The 12360-nt window shown below is 48.1% G+C and overlaps 1 protein-coding gene across 5 annotated transcripts in view; it reads right to left on the bottom strand.

Moving 5' to 3' along the window:
• The window catches only part of CTPS2 (CTP synthase 2), an 85840-nt gene that overhangs the window by 29539 nt on the left and 43941 nt on the right, over positions 1-12360 (bottom strand). For all 5 annotated transcript variants that reach the window (XM_007670434.4, XM_007670437.4, XM_007670433.3 and 2 more), the window contains one exon: positions 916-1012. In XM_007670434.4, the coding sequence (XP_007668624.1) occupies positions 916-1012 (97 nt within the window). The remainder of the gene's footprint in view (positions 1-915; positions 1013-12360) is intronic.

Consider the following 12360-nt stretch of genomic DNA (forward strand, 5'->3'; position numbering starts at 1 on the left):
CTTATAAAATGATTTCAATATGGACAATTTACCTTGGAAATCTTCTTCCATGACGGTGTCTGGATGGCTTGAGGCCATTCCAGGTTTTTTGAAGCTTCTCCTCTTTCCCTCGCTGGTCCCCTGCTGAGACCACCAACCCCTACCACTTGATTCTCTCCCCCTCAACCTCTCCTCTGCCTAGATTACCCGGATTCTTCTTCTGAGAAGCTATTTCCACGCTCTCCTCTGCCTTCTTCCTTTTCTCTCCATTTCTGTTCCGGGTCAATATCTATTTTCAGCCACTTGAGGAGAAACTGAAGGCTTCCTCCGGTTGAAATGATAAAGGGCCCAAGGGGAGACGGGGAATCTGGATGGCCTAACGCAAAGAGCAAAAGACTGCCAATCAGGAGACATGGGTTCCCCCACTTGCCTGCTTTGTGACCTTGAGCAAGTCACTTCACCTTTCTGGGTCTCGGTTTTCTCGTCTGTAAACCGGGGGTTCAAAATCTGCTCTCTCTCTCTCCCCATTACATCGTGAGCCCCACGAGGAGCCGCTTCTGACCTGATTAACTTGTATCTACCCCACAGAGTACAATGCGAATAAGAATTTATAATTCTCTCTTTCAAACTCTCTCTCGCCTTCCATTATGCTCAGAAGTAAAACTTTCCTCACACGAACCTCGAAATCTATCAGGCCACTTTTCTACTACCATTCACTACACAGTCTTCCACTGAGTCGGCCCTGATCCTTCTCCAGCCGATCTATGACAGCTAGAAGAAAAGCATTTAAGAATTCTGTCGACTCAGAGAGGGAGATGAAAATATTTCAGCATTCCAGGATACAAAATTAAAACTCACATTTGTCCCTCACGTAAACAAAAGCGGGGCCTCATCAAGAATTATACACTGCTAAACACGCTTAGTAAAATCACTTACTTAAAATCGAATCTTCCGTTTTGAAAAGAGTTCTTCTTTTTCCCAGCCTCATTGTTCCTCCCATATCACCGGGATTGTGTTCGGGCATATCGATCACCTGACAAAAGAAAATATTTAATTATGGCATCATTATGAAACATAACCAAACTGCCATACAGCGTCCCCCTCATAAAGGGTGGTGGTTCTTATTTCAAAATCCCCTTCCCGACTCAACTTACGACCATCTTCTTCTACTTCTTCAGGGCACAGAATACAAGCTTCGTGCCTTCCTCCTGTTCCTATTTGTATCACTTTTATCGCATCTTCCCAGATCCACTCCAGACATTATACACATTTTTCTCTAAAGCTGAACATGCTGCTTAAATGCAAAGTCCCTAAGAAAAGACCAAATCCTTAGAAGGAAGACTCTGCACCCTCCAGCCGGAATGGAAAGATAACAGTAACTCTTTACCAAAAAAACAAAATCAACTGAGTTGTCTTCAGAGATGCAAACCCAAAGTGAGAAACCCTCCTGAAATAACGACACTGTATATTTAGGAGAGTTATAGGAGTTGGGATTTGCAGGAAAGTTATCGTTTATGCCGGAACTAACAACCCACTTAGATTTCTCCTTTCACTTGTCTACCTAAAGTTTGATTATAAAGGAATAAACAAAAAGCATATCAAGAAAGGGTTATTCAAAGGGTCTTTACCCAAGATATTTATGCTGCCTAAGTAGCCAACACCACAGATGTAATGAGGCTGCACTACCTGTTTTTCAGAGGATAACGCTCTAGCGGAAGAGCACTGGCCTGGGAGTCAGGAGATCCAGGCTCTTATCCCAGCTCTGCCGCTTGCTTGCTGTGTGATCACGGGCAGGGTCACTTTACCTCTCTGTGCCTCGGGTTCCTCATCTGGAAAATGAGGAGCTATTTTCCCTACCTCTTAGATTGTGAGTCCAGGATAGAACTGGGACTGTCATAGCTGGTTAAGTGTGTACGCGCCTCAGGGCTGAGAGCAGTGCATTCAACGCAGTAAGTTCTTAAAAAATGCCACGGCTGGTCTTAACGGTTAACAGTTGCCTCTGTTAAGAACAGTGTTCTGAGTCAATTCACAGGAGCAAAAGACAAATGCTTGTCTTGCGGGGTTTATGATTTAGTTAGAACAGGGATGGAATCGCTTAACTATTTTAATCGGGAGGCAGCGTGGCGCGGGGGAAGAGCCGCGGGCCTGAAGGCCGGCGATCCCGGCTCTGACACCCGTTTGCTGTGCGGCTTTGGGCAAGTCACTTAATCTTCCCAAGGCTCAGTCTCCCCCGCTTTAAGTGAGGGGTAATAATACCTGAACCCTACCTCACAGGGGTGAGGAGTAAATAGCTAAATAATGTAGGGCACTTTGGAAATAACAGCACTACTTAGAAACACAGGTATTATCATAAGCGGTTAGTACAGCGCTCTGCACACAGTAAGCACTCATAAATACCACTCGATGAATATAACAAGCACGGCACTAATTGCTGGGTTAGATACAAAAGTATCAGATCAAACGGGCCCCAGTCTAACAATCTAAGAGCTTGCCGTGGGCCGCGAAGGGACCTCCCAACTCTCCCAATACTGTACTCTCCCAAACGATTAGTACAGCACTCTGCAAACATTAAGCGCTCAATAAATACTATCGATTGAAGTAGGAAGAACAGGTATTTCACCCCCTTTTACAGAGTTGTTCAATCTAGCGTTCGAGGACTCCTTCCACCTTAGAATTTTGCTTCCCCTGCTTTTACGATCCTTCGTAACCTTGGGAAAAGCTTTGTCGCCGGTGTACACCTAGGGGAGCAGTTTGGAGAAGGTCCATTTTCCCAATTAATTGTTAACGCTCCTCTCTGCTCAAAACTCACGTTCCCTTCAACTTTCACTCAATCTTCCGGAGAGATCCTTGAACCCTATAATTCCCTGGGTCACAGAGTTCTCTCTCTGTCTCTAAGGCTCCCCTAACTGCTATTTTATGGCTTGGCAAAGGGTATACTTTATCCTTCCAAAGTGGGCACGCTTTAGGAGGATTTGAGAGAGTTCACGGAATACCATTATATCCACTTATTTCTCCACGGGCTCCTTCTTGAGTATTTATTCACCCCACCCTCAGCCCTATAGCACTTAGGTAGATATCTGTTACTTATTTCTATTAACGTCGGTCTCCCCCACTAGACTGCAATCTCTTTGTGGGCAGGGAACGTGTCTACCGACTCCCCTACACTTTACTCCGCCGGGGCACTTAGTACAGTGCTCTGCACAAAGTAAGCGCTCAATAAATACGACTGACGGATTAACTGAAACGGGGCCACCCAAGACCACGACAGCAGGGCCAAGTCCAGCGAGCGCCACCCGCCGAGAACTGGGGATGGATGGGATACGTGATCAGTCTTGCGCGTGAGATGAAGTGAGCGCTGCAGAAGGCCAGCACTATTATTCATATAAAGATAGGACACAAATTTTCCAGGATTAAATGTCTAAGATCAGAGGCCACCTGAGTTATTATTACCCATAATACAGATGTAGGCCGCCTCAGTTGATTGATATATGAGCCTCCTTTTTTTTTTTTTTTGGTCCCTATCCTTGGCCCTCTAGGATTTTCAAGGGTTTTGAACCCCGTGATCCCCAGTATACTGATTGAGACTTCAAATGAAGCCCTTTTATCTGAAAAGGAAGTCATTCAGTTTTTAATCCAGTTGATTCTTTTGGGGCTCTGAACCTTGACCTTTTCTACCGATCTTTTTCTTCCACACTTAAAAGGAAGCTCAATCTTGGCCCAGAGTAACCTCTCTCAGCCCAATAATTAGAGTCGAACTGGGATTTATTATAATCTAGACGTCTTTACGAGTTTCTCATAAAACCTATGAGTTGAGGTAACGTCGACCATTATTCTCATAAAGCAAGAAAATAAAAACCCCTCCTAAACTCCCAGAAAGTTCTCTTGCTTTCCCGAAGCCATTTTCAAAACCCAAAGACAAGCAAAGACAAACCTATATATGTTTCTTAAACTTTTTAAGGGCATTTATTAAGTGCTATGTTCCCAGACACTGTGCTAAGTGCCAGAGTCCAAGAGGGAGGGCGAGAACAGCAGGGATTTCATCCCCATTTTACAGATGGGGAAACGAAGGCGCAGGAAGGCTAGGTGACTTGCCCAAGGTCACACAACCCGGGGGAGAGCCTGAATTCGAATGCAAATCTGCTGTTTCCGCCAAGCCAAGCTCCTTGTGCTTCTTCTGGAACATGCTGCACCTTTCTCCGATTCAGTGCTCAGCCCATCAGCCGGTGGTATTTATCGAGCAGTGCAGAGCACGCAACTATGAGGTTGGGAGGGTATCACAGAGTTTGCAGGAAGCATGATCCCTGCCTTCACTAGGGGCTGCCAATCCAGAGGGGGAAAAGAGATAGGAAAATAAATTTCAGGGAGGAGGATGTGATGAGTTGGCTTGTCCATGCTCATCCGGAGGGGAAGCAGCCTTTGGAAAGAGCCTGGGCATCGGAGGAGCTGGGTTCTAATCCTGACTCGACCACTGGCCTGCCGTGTGGCCTTGGGGACCTCATTTCAACTTTTCTGGGCCTGAGCTTCCTCCTCTGCAAAATGGAGATTAAACACTTCCCACTTTATACTGTGAGCCCCACGCGGGACGGCGACTGTCTCAACTAATTATTTTGCACCTACAAATTTGTACAGGGCTTGGCAGAGAGTTAAGCCCTTAACAAATCCTACCACTCTTATTATGAGAAAGCATCTTTCTGTGGTTTGATCAGAACTTACAAGTCTGGTGGAATTCCAAAAGCATTCATTATGCTACAGTAAGGACAGCCTACGGACATTCCTTGCTCCTACTTTCTGTAACGGTCAGGGACGAGAGTGTGTGACGCTCTAAAGCCACTATCTCTAATTTCCCCTGCCCAGGTTCTCGTTCCTGACTCTCGGGATCAAAACGCACCCATCGTCGCTGAGGAGAGGCTCCCATCGATGCTGAGGAGGAAGAGGGAGAGTTCCGGCCAAACCCGGTCTTAAGGAAAAGTGTGCGGAGCGCTCTACCCGACCCTGAGATTGTGCTCAAGTCTGTTGTTAATTACGGTACATTTAATCGTATTTATTGAGCGCTTTACCGTGTGCAGAGCACTGTACTAAGCACTTGGAGAGTACAATTCAGCATGATAGAGACAATCCCTACCCAACCACGGGCTCACTGTCTGGAAGGGGGGAGACAGGCATCAATAACATACATCTCGTGGCAGCCAAACAGGGTCATGTGGTTTCCCTAACAACGTTCAAACCGGAGAGGGTACTGAGAACATTTGCTATGACAGGAGTATAAAAATAAATATAAACCAAAACGTCTCCGTCTGAGCAAGTGGAAAATCCCTGAGGATTGGGCTGGACCGAAGGGAGGAGGAGAAGAGAGAGTCAAGTGCCCCCTGAACTGAAAACACTTAAAGAGAGATGGTGAGTGCAAGGAATGGGCGGTGAGGGATGAAAGGGCAGAGGAGAAAAATCAATTTCTAAGCCTGTCTCGTACAAGACCGGGCCTTGTTTGTGGCACATTAAAAGTTAGGGGAAAAAAAATCCAAAAAGACCCACTTCCTCGTCTAGGCAAGACTGACTTTAGTAGGATCACCGGCGTATAGCGAGAGCCCTCTCGGCCCAGCGCACCGCACTATGTGCTGAGGAAGAACGGACTAACAGGGTGACGCAATCCCCGCTCACGAGAAGCACACGTTCTAATCGGGGAGGCGAACACAAATGTCTACAACGAGAGCGGTCACGTGTTACTACCTTGAATTAGGGGTGTCCAGGAGTCTGCTGAGCTCTGACGGTCAGCTCGCGACAGTTCGGCGCACATCTACCTAAGCAAGCACGTGGAAAGGTATTGGGCTTTTTCACCAGAAGATCAGTTTGCTTCCCGGCATCTTTTTTTTTCCCCACGGTATCCGTTAAGTGCTTACTATGTGCCAGGCACCGTACTAAGCGCTGGGGTGAGTGCAATATAACGGTATAACGGGCACACATTCCACGCCACAGTCTTAATCCCCACTTGATAGATGAGGTAACTGAGGCACAGACAAGTGAAATGACTTAGCCAAGGTCACGCGGCAGATAAGCGGCAGAGCCGGGAGTAGAACCCAGGTCCTTTAACCTTCAATGTCTCCCAGCATCAATGTGGCCTCGCTCCTGGGAGGGCGTAATTCACGAGGCCTCATCTTCCATTGGCAGTGAGGAGAGATAGCTCCGTTTTCCTTGGTCGTTATCCCCTAGGCTTCTGTGAAGGGAAGGATCCCTCCCTTCCCATGGGACCACGGTGGATTCCCGGAAAACGCACGGGCTTGGGAGTCAGAGGACCTGGGTTCTAATCCCGACTCTGCTACTTGTCTGCTGTGTGACCTTGGGCAGGCCATTTAACTTCTCCGGGCCTCAGCGACCTCATCTTTAAAATGGGGATTAAGACTGTAAGCCCCATGGGGGACGACCTGATTACCTTTTATCTACCCCAGCGCTTACAACAGTGTTTGGCACATAGTAAGCGCTTAAAAAAATACCGTAATTATTCTTATTATTCACTGCTCTGGGCTTCAGTTCCCTCATCTCAGAATGGGGATTCAATAGCTGGTCTCCCTCCTACTTAGACTGTGAGCTCCATGTGGAACCTGATTATCTTCTACCTTCCCCAGTGCCAAGAACGGTGCTCGACACATAGTAAAGCGCTTAAACACCACAATTATTCTAATTGTAGTAATTGTAATTATTAGTATTATTCCTTTTGGGGGGCAGCACTGACTCTGGGGCAGGTCCAGGGGTGTTGACCCCTGGGGGGGGCACCATTGTGGGCAGTGGACTGCATCCATCCCAGCCTCAAGGTCAAGTCCAGCGGTCTTGACCGAAACGGTCAAAAACAAACGAGACCAATGTCACAGGGAGGATTAGCAATCGCCTGAGGGGGAAGATCAAAGAGGAGCGTGGGAAAGGGGGAGAAGAAGGAGGCATTAAGGGCTGAGGGCCGGGGATGGAAGGAGGGGCGACTTAGATCTCAAAGGGCCCGAATCCTGGAAATCGCTAGGGTTGCTTACTTAACTTTTCTTCCTTTTTTTTTGTTTTTGCAAAACCTCCTTCAGTCTCACCCACTAGCCAGACTTCTTGAAATCCCCCGTCTGGCTAAATATTGACTTGGGTTTGCTCTCGATGGCAGTCTCGGCCTCCTTTGGAACCGAGCCACGTATCAGAGGGAAAAGAGCAAGGGTCGGTTCGTCACTAATATCTGCAAAGGTTAAACACGACTCATTAACCTTCTAGCCCTACTTTCCACAGGCGGCCTTATCTATCACCCGTGTTGAAAATTGAGCGGGGTCCAAGGTAGATACTGCTATCGTGCCTAAGGTTTTCAGCAAAGTAAGAAAAACAAAGGTCCCTTATCAAGACTTACCACACACTCTGAACAACTGTTTGGGAATGGGGTGAGGGGATTCAAGGGAGCGGTCCAGGGAAACTTTTTATATTGTCTTCAACTACTGTCATTTGTTGGCAGCCGACCTGGCTTCTTGCCCCTCCCTTGTCGGGCCGTCTCCCGGCCGGGCTGCCGATCCTCCGCTACGAGCTCGGGGGAGAAAAATGGAGTCGGCTATCGTTTGGCCCCTCGGCTTCTGCGACTTCTTCTCCTGCTCCCTAGCTTTCTGACGCAGCTCCCTCAGCTGTCCCCGCGGGCGCCGTTATTTCAACGCGGTCTTTCTCCAGACTCCCCCCTTGAACCTCTCCATCTCCCACCCTCGTTCCTTTTCAGATCGTTTCTTCGGCCGGTACCATCCCACAGAGGTGAGGCTACGCTCAGTGATCCTTCCCACCCGTCAGATTTGCACAAGCAGCAGGGTGGGATACGACGCTACGCCGAACGAACAAAAGCACCGAACAATCGTTGTATCTCCCAAAAAATGGACCGGGCACCGGATTGAGCGAGAGACTGGCTCTGCCACTGGGCGACTCTATGACGATGGAAAATGGCGACGAGGTTGAAGGAACCGTTTAGGGAAAAACAAATTTCAAAAATACACAGCGTGGCTCAGTGGAAAGAGCACGGGCTTTAGAGTCAGAGGTCTTGAGTTTGAATCCCAGCTCTGCCACTTGTCAGCTGTGTGACTGTGGGCAAGTCACTTCACTTCTCTGTGCCTCAGTTCCCTCATCTGTAAAATGGGGATTAAGACTGTGAGCCCCACGTGGGACATCCTGATTCCCCTATGTCTACCCCAGCGCTTAGAACAGTGCTCGGCACATAGTAAGCGCTTAACAAATACCAACATTATTATTATTATTACGATAATACTACCAGATCCGCATTTCTGATCCTGTTACTACTGTGGGTTTTTGGGGAAAAGGAACACTACTTACATTTACACGTCCAAAGTTTTTCTTCCATTCTACTATGTTCGACTCACTCATGTGGGTCAAATTTTACGCTGTTCCTTAAATTTTCATTGACAATAACAAATGCAGTCTCTTCTTTCGGGCTGCCATCATCACAGATGATATAATTGTGCAATTATTTTGTTCCCCGTCAGTATGCCTACACACATGCACTTGTGGTGATCCAAAAACGTGGGCCCACACAAATGCTCATACTCCCCTAGACATGTTCTGTCTCTCACACACACACACATAAATCAGTGGTGTTTACTAAGCGCTTACTACATACAGAGCCCTGTACTAATTGTCTGGGAGAGTTTCCACAATTAGTACATTCAAGCTCTGCCTTCAAAGAACTTATAGCCTCACAGATGTACACACAAGCGTACAAAGGCATATTAACCCGCAGAGGCTTCTATTCTTGCTGGGTTTGAGCTCTCTCCTCAGAGCAACTAAATGAGAAACTACCCTCTCTCCTCTCACAGGATCCTCCTGAACCTGACCCACCGAATCTAGGTTACAAGAGGTAAATTCGTCCTCTAGACTGTAAGCTTGTTGTGGGCAGGGTATGTGTCTGTTTAAAGTTATCTCGTTCTCTCCCAAGAGCTTAGTACAGTGCTCTTCACACAGTAAGCGCTCGATAAATACGAATGAATGAAAGAAGTGAAACCAGGTTGTCCCTGGAGCTTAGTTGCTCCGCAGGGACAGAAGAGAAGAGATAATTATTTAGATTAATGCCTGCCTCCCCCTCTATGAGCTCATTAAGGGCAGGGAACGTGTCTGCTTATTCTCTTGCACCGTACTCTCCCAAGCGCTTGTAAGCACACAATAAATACTTTTGATCCAAGAGGGGACTGGGCAACCTTCTCCTACTGCTGCTCTGCTTAAGCTCCCGCTCTCCCGGTCTCCCCGGGAACATGAGGGGCAAACAGGAGCCCGAGTCTGAAGCGGGAGGAAGGGGAAAGGAGGCGGATGAGAAGTTGCTGTTGCTCCCACCACAGGGAATGAAGGGTTGGAGAGGGAAAGGGGGGTTCGGGCCCGGGAACCATCGGGACACCTGGGGATGAGGAGAAGATCAGCAAGGGGAGAGGCTGGCTCTGGGGAGGAGCGGCGCTTAGTACTGTGCTCGGCACAAAGTGCTTAACAAATATCATTTAGAAAAACCCCAGACAAACCGGGGGCAGGGGCAGCTGCTGGAATGAAAGCACAGACGGGCATACCTCCCTCTCTCCCTCTGACACCTCTCTTTTCTCACTCACGCTGTGAGCTCGACTTGGAACTCCCTGCCTCATCCAATCCAACGGCCCACAGCCCTCCCCATAGTCTCGGCTCTCGCATAGTAAGCGCTTAACAAGTACCAACATTATTATTCTTATCATTTTCCCTAACATGGCTTCCCTGATTAATTCCAGTGTCTCCAGTTGGACAAACTCAGCAGCCATCTCCAGCGTTTACATTTATTGCCACCTGAATTCAAAGTTTCGGGTCATCTTTGCTGAAAAGCTGAGAAGAGGAGACACAGAGCACGAGGGAGAGGTGAAAAACAGAAGATGGAGACGGAAATTTCCTCTCTTCCCTACTTTCTCATGTTTGCCTTGCATCACTCTACATCTGCCTTTCTGAACTCCATGCCTGGCTCTTCCTTCTTGTCTTTGGCTCTAGCTGGCTCTGGCCACCCACCTCTCTTTTTCCAGTTTGTTTTTTTTTGCCCTCCTCCCATTCCCTGGAGTCACTGTCCCCTGCTCAAAATTAAAAAGTTGGTCCCCTGTCCCTTTAGATCCCTCGAGAGCAAGCATCATGTTTATTCACTCTATTGTACTCCCCCAAATTCTCAGTGTGGTGCCTCGCATGCATTTAGTGCTCAATAAATATTATCGTACCAGAGTTGTAGCACACTCAAAAAAAAAAAATCAGCTACCCATTTCTGCCTAAGTAATCTAACGACAGTTGCAAACTGAGATTTCTTGCACCTGTGAACAAACATTCAGCCCACTGTGTCTAGAGTTACTTGACAGTAACATTCCCAGTGGCCAGTAACTAATAAGGAAGTCACTGTTTTACGGTACTCTCGCAAGTGTTCAGTACAGTGCTCAGCATGCAGTAAGTGGTCAATAAATACGACCGACCGAATGTTGATTTTCTAACTGAATCGGTACGACCATAAACGATGCCCGCCGGCCGTCTCTTTCTAAATGCAGAAAAAAGAGAACACATATCAGAATTCGAAGGGAAGGTACGATACTCTTGCAGAGAGGGTTTTTTTTTTTTTATGGTACTTGTTAAGCGTCAGGCACGTAGTACAGGGCTGGGGTAGATACAAGCTAATCACGCTGGACACAGACCACATCCCACGTGGAGCTCACAGCCGTAATCCCCATTTTATACAGGAGGTAACTGAGGCCCAGAGAAGCAAAGTGACTTGCCCGAGGTCACCAATCAGACAAGTGGTGGAGCCGGAATTAGAACCTAGATCCTTCTGACTCCCAGGCCCACGCTCTATCTACTAGGCCGCGCCGAGTTAAATCCTTTCAGTAGATAAGCTGCTTCACGAAACGTTTGGGCAGACGCTCCGGAGTTTCCAGCAGAGAACCGCAGCCCGGCGCCAAGAGGGACCTGAACATTAGACGGTCGATTGACGGATGAAGGAAAGTGGCTAGTTACCATAGTAGAGCTACCGGCATCTCATAATTAAAACCGACAGGAATGGGGCAGAGGATTAGAAGAGATCAATACGGTGATCCGACTTGATCCTGAGAGCAGAGGGCGGTTTCTGTTTCTTATACCACCCCCCGCCCCGAATTGAGTTCAGGGGACCAGACATCTCCCCGATTGATCCAGGGAGAAGGTGTTCAAGGAGCAGAGCTATCAGAGGGGCAGATGGCTTCACGCTTTCACCTCGACTCCTACCACCAGCTCCCCCTTCCCACCTGCCTTGCCTGGAGCCAACCAACAGCCAACACCGGCCCCGTTTGCCACGAAATAACTACTCCTTCTAAAGAAATCGTTTGCTGTACACCTCCTCCTGGCTTTTCGGGGAAGACCCAAACCTCCCATCACAACGCCCACCTCGGTCACAATCGTATTTATTGTCCGCTCACGGGGTGCCGACCACCGTGCCGAGCGCTAAGCCACCTCGATGGCTCTGAGGCTGGCCTCCGTCCCCTGAGCGGGAATGGGAGGAAGACAGAACCGCCAAAATTTCCGTTTAGAGGCTGTGGGAGACAAGCTGCAGTGTCTCTTGCTCTCCTTTCCCGGCAAAAAGGTCCCTCCCCTACCAGGTCTTTCCAGGGAAACGGCCCCGGCGGTGGAACGATGATTCCTTAGCTACGGGACATCGGGCGCCGGTGCCCGGCCCGGGCCACCGGACACCCTGGAAGAGAAGACTGAATTCATCATTATAGCATTTATTACAAACTAGCTTACTGTGTGCTAAATGCAAGATTAGGAGATGGGGCAACCTCCCTGCCCCACCCTGATACTCACCATCTATCTTATCCTTATTTTACAGAGGAGGAAAAAGAGGCCCAGAGAGGTTAAGTGATTTACTCAAGGTCACACAGTAGGCCAGTGACAGAACTGGGATTTTAACCAGGGACTCCTGGTTTTCAGTCCCCTGCTCTTTTCCCTAAGGCCTTCTCACCAGAGAATCGGACATCAAATTCGCCCCTCCAAGACAGCACAGAAAAAGTTGCCCTTGACTTCTGGTCCCCGAAATCCAAGTGCTAGAACTTACAATGTTCTTCTACAGGCCCGATACCCTTCAAGGCTCAGATGATTCTTGATTCTATTTATTGCTATTGCTTCTGTCTGTCTCCCCCAATTAGACCGTAAACCCGGCGATGGGCAGGGACTCTTTCTATCTGTTGCCGATTTGTACATTCCAAGTGCTTAGTACAGTGCTCTGCACATAGTAAGCGCTCAATAAATACTATTGAATGAATGAATACTCTAGCCTAATTCCCTTCAGTCCCACTTCCCGGAGTTTTCCCCCCAACTTCATCCCTGCCCCTAAATCTGTGCACAATAAAACGTTTTGGTGTCTAA

The sequence above is a fragment of the Ornithorhynchus anatinus genome, chromosome 15 (genome assembly GCF_004115215.2).
Source record: "Ornithorhynchus anatinus isolate Pmale09 chromosome 15, mOrnAna1.pri.v4, whole genome shotgun sequence".
NCBI classification, from domain to species: domain Eukaryota; kingdom Metazoa; phylum Chordata; class Mammalia; order Monotremata; family Ornithorhynchidae; genus Ornithorhynchus; species Ornithorhynchus anatinus.